Source organism: Rhyacophila brunnea, unplaced genomic scaffold (assembly GCF_057557595.1).
Source record: "Rhyacophila brunnea isolate RB1 unplaced genomic scaffold, BYU_Rbru_1.0 scaffold_2, whole genome shotgun sequence".
Lineage (NCBI taxonomy): Eukaryota > Metazoa > Arthropoda > Insecta > Trichoptera > Rhyacophilidae > Rhyacophila > Rhyacophila brunnea.
In genome coordinates, this window is record NW_028232859.1 from 50,113,359 (window position 1) to 50,137,284 (window position 23,926).

The window sequence follows — 23,926 nt, forward strand, 5'->3', positions numbered from 1 at the left end:
AATCGTCGGCATAAATAAAGTGTTAAATATTTTTAATGCAAAAGATAAAATATTTGCACTGTCTCTTAAAAAACGAAAAAACGAAACGTAAAAAACGTAAACTTCAAGAAATTCGTAGCGAGAAAAAAAAATTGTATACTACGCTAAAATACTTTAAAGGTTCCGCTATGTTGTACATACTATAAAAGTGTTCCGTGACTAAAATAAATTAAAAATCGCTGTTCTACTGCAATATCAGCCATTCGTCTAATGGTTTCCTCAACCTCTGTACACCTGCGGACCATTGAAAATAGGAGAAACGTTTTGCGTACCGCTAACGCAGAAATAAAAAAATATTATTTTGTATAGTACGATCTGAATTTTCCAGCATTGCTCGGGTAAGATAAGGTAATAAATAAAAAAGATATTTGTAAAATGATCAAATTCAAAATAGAAAATAGTAGTTTTGTTTATTTTTAAAATTTTATAATATTTATAAAACAATAATAAAAAAAAACATTAAAAAGACACTAGAAACTATATAAGTATACATTGGTTTTCCCTCCACCACCCGCCACATTTCCACACCCGTTATTCAGGTGTATACTGTGGCATAATGAACGTTAGGCGCTCTTCAAAGTTATACTGAAAGTGTCCCAGGAGCAACTTTCCAAGACCTTGGTTGGCGCGCAATTTGTATTTCGATACAATGTATTACAATCAATTCTCAATGAGAAAAGACATTCTCGCTCGCCGTAAAATACCGCAACTCTCGGCCATTAAAAAGTTTACATAAGTAGGTAAGTATACAAAAAAAATATATAAAAATTCTATTGCTAATTAAAATAATCAGAAGTCAATCAGTAGATATATCTAATAATAGAAATTCTGGAATTGGTTTAAAAACAATTACGGTTTCTGTTTGGATTTTATGACTGACATGGTCAAAAAAGTCTTCTCACATGAATATGTAATCGAAAATGAGGAAAAGAACTAACTAAATAAGTAACTAAGAGATGGATTTTCCTCCTCCAGTAACATCCAAAACTGAGCAAATGTTTTTATTTTATGTCTGGTGTTGATTTTGAAAACCATAAATCTATTTTAAGAACAAAAACACAATCCACAAATACTAGCAGGTGCACGGCATAGGCATTTGGATGCCAAAAATTCGTAGAACACCAGAAAATTTCTACAAACCATCATGGTTGAAAAACACTGGTCTATCCCGTAGGATCCAAATATATGTTGAAAAAACATCATGTGAATATGTGGAAATGCAGGATGTACCAATATAAATAAAAAATCCTCACAAAAGAAAACATGTTAAATGTTCTGATAATTTGATAACCGCTACTATTAACTCTGTCAATCTAACTCAGGCTTCTGAGAATCTGTTTGAATTGAATGAATGGCTGACGGGGTCTCGATTAAGTGAAGTGAGAATATTATGACATATTAAATTGTCATAAGACACACTGTCTATCCATATTTAATTCACCGGGGTAACAAATCATCAATTCCGGCCAGTACAACTCGCTATTCCATGATAATCCCATGTTGATATTTTCAACAAATATAATTACAATAGTTTATGGTTCTTATTATATAATGACGTTAAGTATTGTTTGAAATATTTTATCTATGTTAGGATATATTATTAAAAATATGGACAATAAATGTGTCAAAAAAAAAAGACAAAACTCGTGTAGTGGGTGTACATATTTGAATATTAATTATTAAACTATTCCCCAAAAATAAAATAATAAAAATAATCACTTTCACTGTCATAGGATAAATAGTGATTATTTTAATAAAAATATCCATACACTATATTAATTGACTATTTAAATCAAATGACTAGAAAAACTGGAAAATTAAAATTTATTCATATATAGTAGATAAAATATTATAATAGAATTTAAAAAATAGTAAAACATTAACACAACATTGTATAAAACGTATAATATGCCAAAAAAATAGTGAGATAAAAACAGTCACTGGTTCGAAAACCTATAAAAAGGTTTATAATTTGATATGAACCGAAGTAAAAAAATTCTAAAAGTAGAATTAAGTGTATAACAGTTTTTTAACTAATAGTGCATCAACCCGGCCACACGCTCAGCAAATCTTCTTTAACTTTAATTCAGTTCTATAAATATGTTGGATCATTTTGATGAAATACAAGAATGAAACGGATCTTACAAAACGATTCCAAATATTTTTATCATTCATATTTTGGATAAATGTAAATATTTCAACTTTTTTTTTATATCAATGTCATTTTCTTATGCTTACAAAATATTTTCATTGTATTATTATGATGGATATTTTTTTTTTAAATTATATTGACATTAATTAAATATTGAGACTATCAAAATGATATTTTATAGCTTTTTCAACATAATATGTATGATCTAAGGTTTGTACGATTAATGATTCCTGATGAAACTCCTCATTAATTAAAACAAATTTCTCAAATCTTTCTCTATCCTATTCGTTTATAATAGACATTTCGGTCACTCACAAATCAATGTTCCTTCTTCGAGACTTGGAACATCTCTGTTTGATAATATATTATTTTGGACTGTGTGGCTTAATTACACCCCTCTTTCATTAAATTTATAGCTAGTCAGTTCACTTCCCAATTAAAATTTTTGGAGCTTATCTTCCAAAATAAAGCTATACTTATTTTTATGAAGTACGCATATTCAATCAAAGAAACGATTTACCATGTCCGATCATAATAAGATCGTATGGGCTTCCACAGAGTGGAGGTTTGTATTAACAGATTTTTGTTTTTACGAGAAATGAATGTTAGCCATTTGCTCAACCTATTAGATCCATACTCTGACTCAAACACAAATTAAAAAACGATATATATACATGGATGTGATGCTATACAATTTTGTAAATCCATTAGAGATATGTCAACGCCATTAGGATTTACAAGGGTACCTATATCCCAAAAGATCTGTTGCTAAAGCTATAAAATATTAAATTTGATAGAAACGCTTGCTATTAATTTTGATGAGAATTTACGGGGAGGAATGTTATTTTTTCATTCATCTACATTGGAATGTTGAGTTGAAAGAATACTAACGAATTGCATGTCACTGAACTATTATCTTTCCTGCTGGTAGAAACTTTAGTCTGCTCGTGGGCCAGCCAGTTTGCTCACATGTTGCTAGCTTCGTAGTCGGGTATATGACGCAAGCTGGCTTCTGACAAACTCCAGTAGTAGGCCGGGGGTCCCACGCTAAAGCAGTACTTCTGCTCTAAAGGCTGCGCATTCTCCACCCAGTACATGAGGTAGAAATTGCACATTTCGTCATTGTTGGTTGCCCTGAAGGAGAAGCAGAGGTCAATGGAACATAATTACATAAACATTATTTTTTGGACTTTCTTCACCACTAAGTCACTCTCAGCTGATCGCCTCTAGATAGATGCGGTTTTTATTTTTCCTTTTACTTGTTTATATTTTTCGTAATCTATTAAATTTGTCGAATGAAATTTGGATGAGTTTCCATGCTCTCGTCTATTCACTCAAACAATACTAGATAACCTACTTGAAAGTACGGTCAAACGCAGTCATTACGATCTCGGACATAGCGAGATCTCAAACATTCGTTGATATTTTGGTTTATGATTTTCTCCATACATTTTTCACTGTTATAACGAACAACTTATCGGATAATAAAAAAAGGTAAAATACTGTTAATTTGTCGATCGTTTGAAAACATTTCGACCATAAAGCAATAAAATCCTATCGGACAGGATGCCGCCGGGGACGGATTACGTTTATGACACTAGTTAAGTGTCTAAGTACCTACCTAATTGTTGTTTTCGCTGACAATAATGAAAAAGTATCCACGCATATGGTTGAAGAATCCAAGGTTTGTGAAGTTCGTAGGTACCAACCAGCGTGCATTACAAACAACTTCTTTTGTAGTTTATGAAGGCCATGCTTGTTTCGGGGATTTTTACGATGGTTTTCAGATTTTTTATTTTCGACTTTTTTTGTAATGTGACCGCTCATTTAAAAATACCTTTTCTCTGATATAACGAGTACCGCTTATTACAAGCAAATTGAGACAGTCCCATCTTCCTCGTAATAACCTTGTCTGTATAGTTAATTGAGTTAATAGAGTTTCCTTTTAGTAGGGTAGGAATTGTTTCTGGAGTGAGTGAGAGAGAGGATGTTGTCTCATTATGTGAGTTAAAATATTGAAGCAGACAAATTATCATCAATTTTTGTAGTCTTGATAATGGTATTACAACTTTACTGAAATAGCTATCGATTAATAAACTAATTTCTAGAATATAATATTGTTATATCAATATTTGTAAATGAAATTCTACCAAGTAAATGCTAACTCAATTAATAATAATAATTTAGTTTTGTAAATTACCCAATCTTAGTCCACGTAGTGCGACGACTCTCCATGGTACATCTGGCAGCCAGCTTGTCTCCGGAATATATCGGGCTGGTGTCTTCCACCGGATAGAACATCTGAGGAGTCATGGGGTCTCTTTTGCCTAACAGTGACCATTTGTCTTCTCCTGTCTCGTCGATACGGACTCTATAGCCCGATACCAATTTACCTGAAAACACATCACATACACTTAGTAATATCAACGAAGAAAGATTCTTATAATTAGTAGGTACATATTATCATAATCATTATAAATAGTAGTTTCATCATTTTCTAGTAATACACCAGCTCTATAAAGCAGCATTTAGCATGGGTGGCAAACCCACAGCCCACGGGCCGCATGCGGCCCACTGAGTGTCAACTTGTGGCCCGCGGAGCAGTGAGAAAATAAAAATAATATCAAATGCTGCCGCTAGATGTGCTAATTTTGCAAATTGAGATTCGATATTGGCTCGCTCGAATTTGAATTCGCGCGCGAACACGTACATACTCCACACATAAAAATCGGTTGTGCGGCCCGGTATGAAATCTCATTTTTAGAATCTGGCCCGGCTGCTGAAAAGGTTGGCCACCCATGATTTAGAGCAAGCGAGCGAATGTTCGTTCTTCCCCCACTCCAGCAAAATTCTCTTGACGTAAATGCTTTTTGTCGAGCCAGCATTCTTTTGGATTGTACGGAGATTCGCTGCATTTAGCTGGAATGCTTTAAGAATGCTCGTTCGTTTGATCTAAACATTCTAAACGCATGCTAGAGCGAGAGCACAGTTGCGTTGGGCATTCTTCCGTGTTCTGTCGCGCTTGCTGCTGGAGCGGTTTCATCAAAGTGTTCTTTGTTCGCTGCCGAACATAAGTATACGATTACTAAATATTACATCATTTTTGCGTATTGTTACATGTTGCACGGGAATAAAAATTGACCAGCCAAAAACGCGGTCATGCACTCGCGAATAAACAAATGGGGTAGATTAAGCCAAACAAACAAAAACACAGAGATCCAGGGCATTTGCTCGCAGTATTGTATATTCTAGATCTTTTAGTTTAAAATTGTGTTTTCGATTTTGTTCACTAGGCGTTTACACCAGACGAGCAGGAACAGAATGCTCTAGCTCTCGCTCTATGTTCTTGTTCATTTATCTAAATGCATCTTACGGCAATCGTCTCTTTGGAAAATCTTTTAACGTTTTAGCAATCTACAGTCTTTATTCTTTTACTTTGTTTAGAGAAAAAACAGAAAGACAAAAATAAATACAGAATAGTGGATAGAAGAGGATGAAATATGTATTTTTGTTATCGTTGACACGCTGTCAACTTATTTGTGAATAAATTATTATGTGTTCCAAACTTAGCGTTTTTGTTGCCAGATCTAGCATTTTTCGATAGACATCTAGCTTGCAAAAAACGCATATTTTCATGCGCATCAATTTTCTGATTATCAGATACCTACTTAATGTAGGTAGATATTTTAGTAGCGTCAGAAATAAAACAACATAATTTAAAAAATTGAAATAATAATAGCATTCATATAGTGATATGTATGTGACATCAGTTTGACGATTATCGGAATGACATGAAACGAAACTTGAACGCCGTTGACACAATATAGGCATTTGTAGTCAATATTTCAAAATTATTTTGAAATACTATATTTCTGCTAAAATGTGTGGTTTTTACTCGTATAGACATTTTTTTCATACACGAAAGGAAAGTTATTGACTTCGATCTTGGTAGAATAAGTTTACGAGCAATTTTATTTTCACAAAATCTAGCATATTTCCTGCCAAATAGCTTGTTTTCTTATATTCTTCCCGTCTGATATGTTTTTGTCAACTGACACATCTCTGTTACAGGCGGGCTTCTCCTGGTGTGAAATAATCATTTAGTAATTATAAGCCGAAACGTAACCCTGACCTCTAGAAACGGCTTTATAAAACACCTAACTGATTCCTTGCTCAACTGCTTAATATTTTATGCTTAGGTAAAGTCCTTCGTCCGGAATATAGGAGTAACATGCCGGACGAAGATGAAAAGTAAACACTACGGTAACATTAAAGTATGAAAGATGATGTATGCAATCACTAGTTCAAAAATATAATAAATTTGTAAAAATATGTACTAGCAATAAGAAATAAAATGTTTAGTTATAAGTTTAAATGACGGAACTTCCTATAAATATGTACATTAAAATATTATAATTTTGCAGTGCATTACGCAATACTAAACTCGTCACGCGGCGGCGCTGAAAGTTACCTCGTGATTCGTCAATTCAAAACATCATCCGATTGAATTTGGCCAATCACGAGAATTCCTTTGCAAGTTAGCTTGGGTTCAGGAGTGGTAAAAGAACCCCGTAGCGGGCAGTGGGCGTCCTTTTGGTCAAAGCGAACAGACCTGGTTCCACACTAATCAAAAACCGAAACTGAGAATCTTTCCATGTATTACGCGCACAAGTAAACTTTAAACTTAAACTTTAATTTCATAAACTAAGAACCACTGTAACTTTATGAAAACCCGATATATAAATAAACGTCTGTAAAACCAACCGAAGCAACATCATTCAAACCTCTTCATATCCCGAAAGAAAATAATTATAACATCACTCCGGACACGTACTAACTGAGCTAACTTAAATTAAGGCGAGGTTTGTCGACCGAGGAAAGGTTGGAAACCCGTCCTCGTGTCCCAGGAGGTGTTACAACGACAGTTGGCAACACTGTTTCCATTACAGTCATAATTTCCCATACAAGGGTGGAATAACAATGCTATTAATTACCTAAACTATGTGTGTGAGTTCTATACGCAAAAGGATGGATGACTTTGTCTTCACGGATGGTACATGATGTCTCGAGATGCTCAATCTTCATTGGAGGAATACCTCCTCCTGTTCCGAGAAGGATCACTCCGGCAAGCTTGCTAAGACTGACAAACATAAAAAAATAAATAAATAATTATAATATTGCATGTAGATACATTGTAGGTACACATTATAAACTTTTATTTGCTTATTGAACTGAATTAGTTATATACAAAGCAATGCTCATTGCATACAGTTGGGAAGAAGGTTTGCAAATACTCATAAATATAGTAATTGAGGCCTGATACTAAAAAGACCAAACACACGAGTATAAGCAAGTCCCCTATGGATGACAGAATGTACAATGTAAATGGAGTGCTCTTTTAGAGAGCATATTGTTCCATTATCATTACATATATCAGTGGCGAGGTGGAGATAGGCTGCCAGTCATACTTATTTGTTTTCATTGAACTCAGAACCTAAACAGTAGGTACCATAAGAGTTTACATTATGCTATGGGCGATCCGACAAAATAGTGCACACTTTTTTAGTCATACTTATTTGTTTTCGTTTAATTAAGAATACATATTATTACAGATGGTGATGGTTAGTTTTTCTTAAATCCATCTTCTATCTATAAAATATTTTATAGACGCTACACACGTTCTTGCTCGATCGAACTTGTCAACCTGGAAGCATGCTCGTCGTTGCGTCCATGCGCTCGACCAGCTCGACACAAGATGCTCAGTCAAAGTGTCTCGAGCCATGGACGACGAGTTGTTGCTGTGTTTAGCGTCGTTTTTAGACCTCCTATACTGTACAACGTAATATGACACGGCGTGTATAGAAGTCATATTTTGGATTAAAACACTATGTTACCTATCTACTTGTGTCACAGTGAGAACATATTTCCATTAGATAGTGTCGTATCTTAAAACATACTCATTTCTATATTTATAAATCGAAAACTTAAAAAATTTTAATTTTAATATGTGTCGTATCACTAACATGTATGAGCTAACATGTGTTCGCGAACGTGTTAAAGAAGTTTAAAAAACGAAAACGTAGAAGAATCTGGGTTAAACAATGGTTACAACAGAGGGCAATTTACAGCCATGTGAATTTTATAAATAGCATGTTCGAAGCGTTGTCTAGAGCCTGTCGAGCAAGAATTACGGCCCTTGAATCTTTTTTGCATCGAGCCATTTGCTCTTTGCAAGAAAGCATTGAGTGAGATGGTACACATGTTGAGGCATGTTCGAATGAGCATAAAACCATCGAGCAAGAACGTGCGTGGGTACTTAGCATAAGACTACTACGGCTTGGATTATGCATGGCTTAATTGAATTTAAAAAAACTTTTATTTTTCTATTGTGATTTTTAAATAACACTATCTACACATAGTAGTCTTAGTTCAATGAAAACAAATACGCACTATTTATGTTGGAACAGCCTACCTCCACCCTTCACCAATAAAATAAATAGATACCTTCTTAGTTTGCAATCTAGATGATAACTGGTACCATACCATTGAGCTAAAATGCCGAGTTGAGAAGGCCAGTGTGGCTTTTACGCAAATTAGGAAAATATAATCTACTTAGCGATGATGTAAACCTGGTAATAACAATGAATGGTAAAATGTAAAATCGTTTCAATTTTACTACATATAGTGGAGATATGGACATTCATGGAAGCAATGCACAAAAAACTTGAATCTTCAAAATGTGGGCTAGTATGCTCCATACCAAAGCGCAAAGTTACTGATGTCAAAGAATGTAAAATTCAAAAAATAATCAACAATAAAGTTGGCACACTTTGGCCAAATCATGCAGCATCCCAAGAGATATTAATTTCTGCATCTTATCATTGAAGGGAGAATTTCCAAGAAATGAAGCCTTGGCGGAAGAAATAACATTCTGACACAAGAATCCCAGAAACCGGTTTGAGCTCAGCATTCTATCCCTCTTCAGAGCAACAGCAGACAAGAAAATATAGCCAAAACCATTGCTGACGTCCAATAATGGATATTGGATACGTCACAGAATGAAAAAGAGAATATTATGGTATTGTAATAACACTACGAAAAGAGCAGGTAGGTAGTAAAACACGTGGACAACGTGACCTGTCATTAATAATTTATTATGTGCCTAGGTAGTTAATACATTTAGAGGCAGGTGTAAAAACTTAAAATAAACACTAATAATATAATATTGATAATAATAGCCAACCACAGAATTACTAATTATTTAAATGGCTGAGCGCATTCATAGGTGTGGGAAAAATGTAAATTCATGAACACTCTTGCTCAGAATAATACAGAAACAATAATAATTCTGCCTGCTTAAAATTTGAATAAATCAAAATCCACACATTACAAATGTATTGTGCAGTTGATTGAACACTATAAAGTATTAACGAAAACAGTGTATGTCGTTAAAAAACTGTTTGGGTTGCGATAATATTTATCTTGTCTGCAATAATTGTTTGAACAAATGATTGATTTACTCACGGTTTTTCTGTGTAGTGAAGAAACACTCCGGAATCATCAGTTTGTCCTTCTGTAAAATAATGAAGAATAACTCATTAACATAATCACTACTGACCTGTCCATTAATATTTAATTACCACATTTAAATATCATGTTAATTATATTATCTAATGGCCAGGTAATGCAAACGCGCCAGTCGCGTTGTTATCACTAAATGAGTTAACCTATTTTGATCAGTTTATTATTAGATAAGTCACAAATAGTTTATAAAATCTCTTTTTCAGAAATGAAACTAATGGAGAAGAATAATATCCATATCTTAGAACCGTTGTGCTGTATTTACGATGCAAAAAATTAGTTATGAACAGATTTTATAAATATATAAATAATTATTACATTTTTCTGAACCAATTCTCCTTTTGAGTCTATTCATAATCGATTTTTATTATCTAAACTCTTTCATTACCCGATCACTGCCAGATACAAGATATCTCGGTAGTACTAATAATTTGGTCAAAACGAATAATTTCAGAATAGGACACATAGCGACGTCTATCGGAATGTTCCTAAAACATTTTACCATATTAGTGAATGATTTTACCATCGATTTATCTTGAATTTTTGTGTTACTACTGAGATTTTAGAGATGTCGTAGTTTTTTGATTATTTTTTTCGCAAATTATATTTGGCCTGTTAGGTACTGCCAATGCCATTTTTACGGCAGCCACAGCTGCCACATCAGTCCCGTGCAGCTTCATTTCGGGACAAGGAAGTGTGGCACTAAAATCTTTTCATTCTGATACATTTGGATACATGAAAGGAGGCCGTGCACAAATCGCAGCTTCATATACATGGCGGGCGGAGATGGGGTAACTCAAATCATTTATAATATTTATATTCATAACAGAAACGTGAAATTCGAAGTGGCTGAGAAGTCTTATGCGCCTTGCCTGCGCGGTTGACTTTTAGAGCGCTTTTCGGTTTGTGAGCGTTTTCGTTTTCCCATCCATATACACGGGCTTCCCGATACAAACCGGTTTGCGGAGGTAAGCTTGTTGTAAAACATGAGCGTCTAGCCGGCGCTTTAAATTGCATTTTCCTAAAATTGTTCTTTTTGGGATTATATAGTGGCCCTAAGAGCTGCAGAGTACAGAGTGATTGGCGGATGAGAGCTACAGAGTCGTTTTTGTCAGGGAAGGAGAACAACGTGCTTCTAAAATTTATTATTATTACAAGACTGTTTAAATGCCTATAAACATATTCTATTAGAAGTAATAAAATATAAATGATTGAATACAGTGTATCAAAATTCATTGAAAATAAGGATGATTTATGAATGTTTTTCATGTAAATAACACACTGAAACTTTAATATTTTCTAATATGGCAACTGAAAAAATATGAATAAGTAAACATTATTTTAACAAGAAGACGTTTGATGTTTGGACAAAAACATCTGTCACTGCGCAATAATATTTCTCTATTGATAAAAAGGGCATTATTGTTCAAATATTTATCTTTCGGATCAAACTTATTGACAAAATTAAAAATAAAGTAATGAGATTAATGTCCCATTTGTTTCCATCAAACGAAATATTGATTTCACAGACAATAACAATCGATTGATAATAATATATTGGTTGCTATGTAGGTATAGTTCAAATCACATTGACCTACAAACTTATCGGAAGAATGGGATGGGGGAGCCACTGTCGAAAACTACCCAATCAAGACTCATAACTGGACAAAATCTGACATTTTCAAAATGACGTCCTATGGTAGTTTGTACTGTATGAAACCATTTTCTTGGCTACGTGTTAATACTGTGAATTAACATGCTCCGCCCATTTTTAACCGCAATTCCATTATAAACTCCTCCCATTTAGTAAACAACAGCGCCTGGAAACGTAGCCAAGAAGATGTTTTCGTACAGTAGTTCCATTTTTGGCCATTCTACAGATATTAAGTTTGTAGGTCTGTAATTATTTTAAGTTATACTTATTTATAAATATACAATATTCAAGGCCCTAGAATTGATTATTTTTTTGAGATTTCTCTGTGGTTTATTAAATCACTAAATTCATTTATTTTCATAAAAATTCGTTCAATAAAACACCAAAACATGTTTTTCGAATCACTATTTACCTACACAAAAACTGTCTCACATATTTTAAAATATTGTTCAAACACAAGTGTTTCTTATCCATCCATAAAGAAAATTACATCATCATAATTATGGCTTTGTAACATAATACCAATTGTTACGGAGGAAGCATGTGGAGTGTATTAGTGGAGGGGGTTAACTACAACCAGATGGGAAAGGAATGAAGGTAAATATGGTTAGACGATTGGCATACGCTGATCTTGTAGATTGGAGAAATTATAGATAAAGATTGTTTGCCAGGATCCTAGGATGTGCGCTTGAAGCTTATGTTGACAGCCAAAATATGTTTATATTAATTATACTGTTTATCTAATCCTGCTTCTATTTCTTTGTTTTTTCATGTTACGTTTTGAATGTCTTAATTTGCTCATTAGTTCTGAATTTTAATAAATTGCCTGTACATACATGTATTATAAAATGTAATGGCTCTGTTGGCTTGGCGAATATATTATTTAGGTCGAAACTCATCTTAGTTTGATTTTATACTCTCTGAATTGCACTGATCCAACTCGAGTGTCTATCGAGTCATCGCTGTTTGCCCTCGATGTGGTGGAGCTGCACTGGTGAATGTGAATGGGATATAATAGGCGGAAAATAATGAATACATTGAAAATATTTTACCTGGAAATTTATGCATGTAGTGAACTTGCAGAACTAAGTATTGGATGGGAGAGTTCCCTCCGACGCGAAAACCGACGCCTTCGGGCAAGTTCAGCATCGGTGCATCTCTTGCCCACGCATAAATTATCTACAAATAAACATGTATCGTATTAAATATTTAGTTTCATGAAACATACATGGCAAAATTGTTATACTTAGTGGAAACAATTATTATTATATAGTTTATCTCTTGAGATTGGGAATTGGAGAGTCCAAAACATCAAGAAAGTAGGAGAAAGATAGCATACTCAGCGATAAGCCAGTACACAGAATACGGAAATGTCCGAAAGACTATGCTCCTAAAAGTATGTAATACTGTATTTCAATTTATTATTTATACGAAACTGACAAATCAATAAACACACACATTCATGTAGCTCTATTGAATAGGTTACCACGTAGAAATACAGTTTAAAATGATGTAATTTATTTATTTATTAGATAAATTATTGTAATACCTGTGAACCCGCACCGCATGGACTTGCTGTAGTGGAGTACAAACTCGCCTTTTCACTTTTCTGCATCTCGCCACAATTCCTGAAATCCAAAAACCACCATATTTATGATATAACTCTTTTACACCTATTTACATTTACGCAATTGAAAATTGACATAGGTATTATCCCAATATTGAAGCTCGATTTGATATAAATAAAAAGGATTTCAACTTATACACATTTATATTTTTATAAAAATCAATGTTTTTAAAAATGAACATAAAAAATATTAAAAGTATGAATTATTCAAAAATCTCTTTGGTGCAACATAGAAAACTTAATAAACTAAATTTTAATAATAAATATTACCATAAAATAATATGTCATAATAAAATGGGATCCTTTAACCTGATCCGTGCCACGGACGAATTAATTCGCCAAAGCATGTATGTGGCTTCAGGCCACGGACAAATATATTCGCGGGTTCTTGTAAACGTCATAACTTCTGAATAAACATTCTGTGTATATTTTCTAAACAATATTTATCATATTAGTGTGAAAATATTCACGATAATCTTGATAAACATGTTGTGTTGCTAAGTTTTCACAAATATTTATCATTCCGTTCCTATTTCATATTTTTTAAAGGATTTATTTTATTCCGAAAATAGTTGGCCTACAAGTGTCCACCTAGTAAAAATTGGCTGGCAGTGATAAGGTTAACAAACTCACGTTTTATAACATTTTTTTACAATTGTAAGTTTATCTTTGACTTATAAAATATTTAAAAAATATTTTTCTTTTTAGTGTTTTCAGATACATATTTATTAATTAATACAGTTGAAATTGTAAATTAACAAAAAAATGTTTCAAATTGCAAGCTTCGTATTTTTCCGCTCTCTGGTAGGTAGAAGCATCGCCCTTAACAGAGAAAATTTCCTGTCCTTATGTCATATTATGTGAAAATTAACATCCAGATATTTTAGAAATACTCTACATACTTACATAAATATTAAATCGACATACACACTTAATTATAATGTTGTCTACATAAGTAAAAACAGGTAAACTAACTACGTTGTCAATTTATTAACATACGGATTCAAAAAGAACATCTTCCCCAAATTAGCGCGTTATATTGAGGTTATACTGTACTGTAAGCAAAGGGCTGTCGAGGTTGAAGTTAGCATCTTTAAAAAGCCAGGAGCCAGGCCTGTATTGTGAAGCTAAAGATGATAACAGTAGGTACTATACATTTTTTTTTCTTTCATTTATAATTTCACATTATCAATAACATTAAATTTAAGGAAAAACAAACACTAATCAGATGCATAATATGTTCATATTTAATTGAAGAATTGACCTCCATTTAGTTATTCAAAGACATATTTGAGTCTTAAAAATATTGAAATTCAACTTGATACATAACAAACATTTTTTTTATATAAAAATTAAGGCGAAAATAGAATCAAGTTTTTTTGTGGTCTATAGAATGAGGAAACTATTGATTGAAAATAATAAAAACACATTCATTTTAAATTCACAATTATTTATATTAAGTATTAAAAAACGACTGAAATAAAACTCACCAAACAGGTTTATCCGATCCAGGCTTGGTACATCCATAGAGTAGCATGTGATGAGCGGTGTGCATTGTTGCGTTTGGTTCAAATCCAACTATTTAAAACAATTGAAGAAAAAACAATCAATTATTATGACATACAGATAACATCACTTACCAGGAAAGTAAATTTTTGCAATGCTATCGTGGTATAGTGGCACACAATGGAAACGGTAGGTAATTATTCAGACTTTACTATTCTATGTTAATTGACAATCCGTATGGTGTTTAACGGTGTGTGACATTTATTTTTTATTTTTTAAGTCATAATAATTAGACTGTCTTCTGTTTGCCTGTGGCGTATTATGCAATTCTATACGCAAACTGTGTGCCGTGAAAGAAGAAGTCTGTGAATCACTCGGTATTGCGTGTTTCTATTTATTTAAGATAGTCATCGCTTATACACAGTGGTCTTAAATTTCTACCCTGTGATTGGTTGTTTACATACCGGTTTGTTGTTGAGACTAGAAATAATCTATTTCTTAAATACTGAAAATTCTGAACATGAATTTCTTCACGAGGACAATCTATTGATGGATAGAAGTGACATTTCACAAAGACCTTTTTGAGAAGTTGAACGTTTTTAATTTGAGCCTGCAAGAAGCGAACATAAGCATCATTACAATTCCAGGTAAGTTGAAATCCTTTGCCGACAAGTGGTGTGGACCATAAAATTGCTTGATTGCTTAGTAATAAACCTCTCCCCATCCACGTACCAAGTATTTTCCATCACTTGGTTATCAAATATATGGTTGGGTTACCAATCCTTTCGCAAGATACGACGGTACACACCTTACATTAACTATATTAACATTATAATGAGCTACACTAAGTCAAAGTTGTGATTTCTCGGATTGGAGGAGGAGAACACAGGATTAAGGATGACAGCTAGAGGAGGCCAGGAGCTACCCTAGGCTGTTGCGACAAGAAGTAATGTTGATGATTAATGATAAAATTGTGATGTCACCTATGTAATAGTCCTTTCCAGGATCCACTTTGATTGGAGTACACAGGTACAATTCATCCTGAAAGTAATAAAAAAAAGAACATTTAGTAATTATTTCACTACATATGCCACCTTTCATAATGTAATATATGATTATTGATTAGCTAAGGACCGACCTATCAGTTATAAAGACAAGTTACTGAACAATTATATGTGGCGCTTATCTTATCAATAACAAACAAATATTTCATGTTTACTTTGACTTGTCAAAATATTATTTAATTAAGAAAGTGTCAGTAATGGGTCATGGGTCTCAGGTTTGAGTCCTGGTTCTGACAAAAATTCGCATTTTGTCATTCATTGTATGTTTGAATCCAGAGCATGAACCTAATTGGCCAAGATACACATTGGCACACACACAAGCCAATTAAAAAACAAAACTAAAATCACATAACAGATAAATAAATACAATTTCGATAGGCTATATTCCAATACACCACATTTTGACGGAGGGTTTTTAATGTGTGAGTGTCCTACGAAAATAAACCACGCATTATAGATGTGCAATAGTGTGTGTCGCAACTTTCAAAAGAGCCTCAATGCATAAACCGAGAGCAGTTGTCAGTATTCGACGTATGACGTATTCTTGACAAGTGTTTAAGTTTATCCTGTATTCTTCCATACTCGAGATAGGTTGCCTGTTTCTCCACATCTGTTAGGTATTTCAGTTCTCATTATTTCTGAGTTCCCTGACTAAAATATAATTAGTCCTAGAAAAAATAATATTATTTATTTGTATGTTTAAATATTTAAATTAGGTAGTGACATCTTTCGGAATCATAGAAAAATCACGATTATTGCAGCCTACATCATGCATACAGAATCTGAACAAATATGCGGACGATGTCACAAATAATATTCAAAATAATTGTATCGTCGAACTGGGCAATTTTCGACAAACATATGGCATACTAGAAAAATAAAACTGTATGTTTGAAAAGAAAGGTAAGATGACAATAATATTTTACTGACAGCATTTTTATCATTCTGCTGTTTTGTCTGTCTACTATGCTATTTATTGTCCATTTTGGTTTGAATTCATTTATCTCACGCTCTTTTACAGCAGTTACCATGGCTGAGTTGGTAGAGCGGTCGTCTATGAAGCCAGAATTAACGTTGCAGCTGATCAAATAAAACTGCATAATATTGTCTTTTTGGTCAAATATATATTTTGAAAACATCAAATATGTAATTATAATATTTTTATGTTCAGTAAATCAAATTCCGTAAGTATGATTATCCTAGAATTTTATTTTCGGTTACTCATCACCCACTTCCCTCTAACAAGTATTCTTAGACCTTGTCCAGATGGTATGTGTCCCGCCGCGTTACGCTCGAGTAACAAAAATGTGCTCCACCCATAAAGCGCGTTTCATTTGGCAGTGAACAAGCTAGGTGACGTAATTCATTTTTGAATCAGCATAAAAAACAAACGCGAGTACAAGAAGAAAGCCCGACAACTCAATTGTGATACACGGTTCTTTTGAGATTTTTTTTCGCAATAACTTGCAATATGTATTCTCGGCAGTTTACAAGCTAGGTGACGAAATTAATTTTGGAATGAATATAAACGTCGCGATGTCGAGAGTCTAGCGAGTGATTGCGCTTGTAGCGCGACAGCCGTCACGCCGTGAGTGTATGTGGACGGCTCAATTATGTCACTTGTACCTGGAGAACGCGTGACTTGTTACGCGCAAGTCAAATCCAGTGACGTCTATAGATAAAATGCCGCCCCTAGCCAGCGCCAAAATGCCGCCTCAATTTTTTTATACAGTATTTTTATTAGATATCCTTTCATGAGTCCAATATCTAAGAAATGTGTTGTATGGATAATTTACGAACAAAATATCAGACTAATTATTCGCAAACCTGCATGTGTCGTTTCTGGTCACCAAGCACTTCGAAGGGTAACGGAAGTAAACTAGATATCGCGAACTCGATAAAACCAGTGAGCTGATATTTTAATGGAAAGATATTTTCGTTATTACTAAGTTTAGATAGCTATTTCTATGTATTCCAAATTATTCTCCTCGATTTGCCGTTCTTCGAGTAACTGCCGCCCCCAAACGACGCTCAATCTGCCTACCCCCACGGGACGTCACTGACTCAAATCCCGCCATCTGGACAAGGCCTAGCCACTGCTACATATAATATATATTATATTATTCTGCTAATATTTTTCAATAAAGGTAGAATGAAACAAATGGACCAAGATTTATTATTATTTCATTTGCTGTAACCATTCAACTGCTGATACCAATCAAGCATGACAAATAACTATTGCGAGTAACAAGTGTTTATTATTAATTAAAGCATAAATATTATTTTTACTACCTATTTTTAGATTGACTGTGTACGTTTGGCTCAAGAACTTTGTTAATTATCAGATGAGTCTGTGCACAGAAAAAATGGTATATCGAAAAACGTATCAGTGATTTTTTTATGATTTTACCGAGGCTTTGACTGCGACTCACTGTCATATCGCCTCTTCTCTTCTAGAAGGGAATCAGCCGATCAGGTCCTCACTCCAATTATGTAAATTAACTTTACTTTTAATGAGAGTCAAACTTTCTGTTTTGCCCGAGCTCCCGAGATTTTATTCCGGGATTTTAAGGAGCGTCCCGAATGAAAAATCGAGAGTTTATTAGAGTCGATTTTTCCCGGAAAATTAAATAATTTCCGATTAATAGTTGGGTTTTCTAAGAATTGGGGATATTGTGGATCACTGGTAAGCTCCAACCAGGAACCTGGACAAGGGTTTTAATTCCGGCACGATCCTGGCCAAACCGGGACTAGCTATTAGATAAGTGCCTAATAAATTTGACAGCATAAAAACTTTTGCTAAATATTTTATATCTTTTTATAATAACTTTCCATCAACAGTTATACCTATTATCTTAATTCAGAAAGGTAAATAATTTTGTCATTAATATAAAAACCACTTTTGTGTTCCCTGCTCACGCTTACAATCAACATTCTGTGGTGGTTCCTTCTTGATACTGATAGGATTCATTCGGAAATAAACAAGACCTGCGATGTGGCACCGCAGCTGCGTCGATTTGCAGCGCCGTGCCATGTCTTGGCCATAAGTAGAATAAAATTATTTTAGAACATTATTTTCCGTTATCGGGAATTCCCGGTGTTTTTCGCTATGTTTTATTATTTTATCGGATAAGTTCATTCCATTTATATTTTTTGTAATCTATTTGGTATCGGGAACTTCCCGATGTATTCAGTCAAGTGTACATGCATGTTGCACTCCGTAATATACTTATAATATGTAATATTCGGATAGGATATCAGTAATTTACAGTTGTCCATAAAATTCGATTTATAGCTCTCAATAAGCACGCAAGAATGCTTTTAATCTTCCTAGTAAAAAACATAAATCATAATAATTCACTTTATCGTAGTGAACATAAACTACCGAACAACTATAATTTGTCTATTCGATATGAAAATAGTAAATAAAATATTTAATGCCTATTTAGCGACCACGTTCTATTTTTTTAATGTACCATTGTAATTACGTATCTTTTACGTATGTACCTTACTATCTAACATTCACAAATCAATCAATCACGTAGATTAACTATGGATTCACGACACTGTTCTTTAATAATTTTTGTTTTCATAATTGATGTCATTATCAGGCACAGTGCCACTGACGCTTGTCAAAATGTTACATCGTATTGACAATCAGTGTCGATACTATAAACTAGCACGCGGTCTGCGCCAAATTCCATTGATAATTTCGCGAGAAAAATGTTAAAGTGGGACAGCATGTATATGCCACCTATATGCCATCAATCTTCATAATTCGAATCAATGGTCAGGTGGTGGGGAGAAATCATAGCAGCCTGGAGAGAAGAGTGATCTCTGGTGTCGTAGGGAGTAGATTGAAACTTGCAAGGGTGTGCGCCTTCCATATGGAACGACACCATCAACAAAACGACCGAATCAACAATAACTGAAGCAACACGATCAGCGTATGATCGCTCTAGAGCAGGGGAGGGCAAACTGCAGTCCGCGGGCCGCATGTGGCCCGCCGGGTATTTTTTGCGGCCCCCGATCATTAATTGTACTTCTTATTACGAATACCTTTTTTATAATTCTTTAAAAAATATTGACAATAAATTAAAATTTGAAGAATTTGTTGTTTCGTAAATGTATTGTCTCAGGACGTCTTCCTTGCGACTCGTCTTACACTATGTAAGCACTATTTTCTACGTTGAACATCGTGACACATTTAAATACTTTTAACTCCGCGTTGCAAGGAAAAAAAATATATGCCCATGATATGGTAAAAAGTTTGAATGGATTTCAATTAAAACATAATTTCTTTTATTTTGTTAACTGTCAATTCATGGTGGAACTGCATTGTATTGTTGTTTTTATTTAATAAAACGCAATTTTTTATAGTACTTATTCCACTTTTAATTAGTATATTTGGACCGGTTTCGTCCGCCTCAGTGGGACATTCAGTTGAAAATGTCCCACTGAGGCGGACGAAACCGGTCCAAATATACTAATTAAAAGTGGAATAAGTACTATAAAAAATTGCGTTTTATTAAATAAAAACAACAATTAAAACATAAGTTATTCCTTCGACAAATATCGAATAACAACATGGACCACTTTCCAACTTTTAAGTTGCTGAATATACCAGAATATAAATTTGAAGAGTATGGTAAAATTATTAAAGCTCTGAATGACGATTTTTCACAAAGATTTGGTGACTTCCGAAACATTGAGACAAGTTTAGCAATAGTACGTGATTCATTTTCAATAGATATTGATAGTGTACCGACAAAGCTACAATTTGAGATTATTGATCTGCAGTGTGACACTGATTTAAGAGAATTGCATCGTCGTGAAGAAATCTCCAAATTTTACAATGCCCTTAATTCAGACAAATTCGACCAACTTAAAGATTATGCAAAAAATGTTCGTTATTTTTGGATCTACCTATATCTATATGTGAACAAACATTTTCGATCATGAACCTCAACAAAATTCTTTATTTTCAAAATAGTGTATATCTAAAAACGGTATTTTACTTGCGGCCCGCCGCTCATTTCGAATTCTTGAATTTGGCCCTCCATCCAAAAAGTTTGCCCCCCCCCCCCCTGCTCTAGAGTCTAGAATCTAGATGGAAGGAGATTGTTGCTAACACCTGCAATTTCAATGTTCACTATCCCCAGTAATAGTGCAATGGATATGAAGAGAACTACGTATATTTACCAAAATAAAAAATTAGGTAGTAGTAAGTACAATGGGAAAATGCTTCAATCATACAATGGATAAGTTTTATCGTAAATCAATGGCTGCAATGTGATATCTTCAGATATATTTTCATGAACTGATAGGTAGGTATCTATATTTATTGATATTTTAATCAACTTTTATTAATAAAACCACTCAAAAGATGAAAATTATTTATTGACTGAGAAATTTAATTAAATCCTATGTAACATATTGGTATAAGATGCTATCCCACATAATATATTTTGCGGTCTTTACCAAACCGAGAAAATCTTTATGTGAACAATGTTTTCTATCCACGGTAATTGATAAAAATACATGTAAATTTGCGTCAGAACAACTTTTGTACAGTTTGCACATATTAGTCTATTAGAATGTTCATTTTCTGTGCATTTGTTCACTAACCGATGTACATATCTCGGTCTGGACTAAACATAATACGACTGAAAAGCTGCTGGCATATGTTTTGATGTCCGATGAAAAAAAGTCTTTTTCCGGGACCCAATATTCGGGATGGAGTGAATCTGGACCGGAAAATAACGTACTATTTGATCCTGATTATTATTAATTTAGGAATAGGCGCAAAAACACTTGCATGAGATTTAGAACTAGATATTATCAATTTTAATTTGGAAAGTGGGAAGTTATAGTTTCACCGCGAATGCGAATAAAACTTATCTCTTTCATTATGTTATCGACTTCATGCATATTTAAATGATATCCGGTTCTTATAGCTGTATTTAAAAAAAATTAACATAAAATTTATTTTATGTATAATACAACGGTAAAAGCTGAATAGCGGATCTACCATGTGGCTAAAATGGTTATACACAATAAAGTATAGACCTAAATTGACAGGGTTACCGACTCCGAGGCCTGAAAATAAATAACCAAGATCGTCTTTTGTCATATTTGTCTAAAATTAAATAGGTACCACTGGTCAACATTGATCATGTCCATTTCCTCTAATGTTAATAGACTAAAACTTTTTGGTACAAAAAATAAGAATACATTCATTACTCTAATGTTATTATAATACCTATGAGTACCTAGGTATTATGTACCCGCAATGTGTTGGCCCCTTTCAAGCGCAAATTCGGTCCTGGATAAAGGGGAACATGCTTGGCACATAATGAAATCTGGCACATAAAGGCTTGATAAATAATGAAATTAACACCAATTGAAATCAATGTCCAAAAAAGCAATATTTTGAACATAAATGTAAGTAGGTACGTAACTAGTTATGATTTAGACTGCCTAAAATTCGATTTCAATTGGTTTCTTATTGGAATCGTGATGGAATTATATTTATAATATTTTTTAAGATTGTAGACTCTATATTATATTTATAAAGTGGCAGGTGTAGGTACTATCTTCCACACAGTATTTATAATTTAAACAATAGGTACCTAGAGGTAGATTCATATTGATTAAAACAGCGTCCAAGTTTGAAGTTCATCTCAACCGTATGGAGTAGTTCTAAAAATAGCCGATAACAATATCTACAAAATAAAGAAATATATTAGGTATGTCAACGAAGTATTTTTGCAGTTTTTGGGATGGGTAAATACTACATAGCTATGCCGTAGTAAAAGTTTGTCCATATTGTTTACACCGCATAATAAAAATAGGCAACCGCCTATCAAAGAATTTGTTGTTTTGCTTGACGTTACATCTACCTGTTCATCTAGGTAGGTACCTATAACATTGTGACAGGATGCGGACGTAACAAAATAAACATTATCTCACCGCATAGGTACGAAGGCACAAAGTGTGAAACAACTGTATTTGGACACAATAATAAACTAATTAACCAACACATGGATACCTACACAAACATACTATAAAACTAAATCAATGTTAAACTTATTAGCAAATTATTTCTCGTATTATGTATACTGGATAGTAAAAAGTATATTAGTCTATGATAGTAGTCTTTTACCCTGTTCGGAGTGACGTTCGGCATCAAGAATGAATATTTCTCATTTTCTTCGTCAGCCCACACCAAGGCCAGGATAGAAATCGACAGCAACAGATGGTAGATCTCCATCGCCGAAGTCGTCTCGGTGACAGCACCAAACAAGCACAACCTTCCAAAGCACGCGTAATTTGTTACTGCAGAGTGTTTTTTTTAATTATCTGTACAAAACTGTGACAGAAAAGATAACGGTTTGAATTATTCACAGCACGGCGCACGTATCCGCGGTCGTTGACGGTAAAATCTACAATGAAGTTGTTGATCTAGGCATGCTCCTCCTGCGAGGCTCGCGCGTACCATTGACGGAGGAGAGCGTTTGCGGTGCGCATGACGTCATACAATTTTAAGGCTCGCGAGGAAAATCGATGTGCCTTTCAGATTCTCGTGGGCGGCATTGTATTATCAGCATGCGTACAAGGGAAGAAACCTACGCAAGTTTATCTGATAGCTCTAGGTACGGGGATAATAACTTACATTTTACACGAATCTTTTCAAATACCTACCTATTTATTTAGGATACCGCAGTTTGCGGTTTACATTTCGGGATTTATAAAAAAACTACGATTAACCGTAATTTCCTTTCATTTTTTTTTATATATACAACTATTCTTACGAACCACAGTCAACCAATGACCTGCAATGACCGATACACTGTTTTATTAAAACCTAGTCGATGTTTTTTTTTCAAATCGTTGAAAACTTTTCAATTTCACAGTTTCTCCAAAACCAATGACCAGTGACGTCTCTAGGCAAAATGCCGCCCCTAGACAGCGCCAAAAAGCCGCCCCATTTTTATACAGTATTTTTATCACCCTTTCATGTATCTAAGAAATGTGTTGTATCTATTGATACATTACTAACAAAATATACACCAATCGTCATCATCATCATCAGCCGGGTCAATCCACTGCTGGATGAAGGCCTCCTCAAGCTTCTTCCAACTCTCTCAGTCCTGTGTCGTTGGCTGCCACGTATTTCCGCCGAACTTTACCAGTTCGTCAATCCAACGGCTTTTAGGGCGACCCTGTGGCCGTTTCGTGCCCCTTGGGTACCACTGGATGACGGCATACACCAATATAGCATACAAAATAAAATTTAGATA

General features: G+C 34.1%; 1 protein-coding gene across 1 annotated transcript; it reads right to left on the reverse strand.

Moving 5' to 3' along the window:
- Positions 1 to 765: 765 nt before the first annotated feature.
- Phm (Peptidylglycine-alpha-hydroxylating monooxygenase) lies at positions 766 to 23,075 on the reverse strand. The gene is made up of 9 exons (XM_085947673.1): positions 22,789 to 23,075; positions 15,543 to 15,600; positions 14,544 to 14,631; positions 12,976 to 13,054; positions 12,479 to 12,605; positions 9,716 to 9,764; positions 7,186 to 7,331; positions 4,392 to 4,584; positions 766 to 3,325 (listed from the first exon to the last, which is right to left on the reverse strand). The coding sequence occupies exons 1-9, from the start codon at positions 22,894 to 22,896 to the stop codon at positions 3,157 to 3,159; spliced, it is 1,017 nt and encodes a 338-aa protein (XP_085803799.1). The 5' UTR covers positions 22,897 to 23,075; the 3' UTR covers positions 766 to 3,156.
- Between the last annotated feature and the right edge of the window lie 851 nt (positions 23,076 to 23,926).

What these genes read in the sequence shown, in the direction of transcription:
- Phm (XM_085947673.1), bottom strand. Translation starts at nt 22,896, where the DNA reads ATGGAGATCTACCATCTGTTGCTGTCGATTTCTATCCTGGCCTTGGTG. An exon ending in CATGCGGTGCGGGTTCACAG is followed by an intron (nt 12,606 to 12,975) that starts GTATTACAATAA and finishes GTTTATTTGTAG; the next exon opens with ATAATTTATGCGTGGGCAAG. An exon ending in CTTCACTACACAGAAAAACC is followed by an intron (nt 7,332 to 9,715) that starts GTGAGTAAATCA and finishes TATGTTTGTCAG; the next exon opens with TCTTAGCAAGCTTGCCGGAG.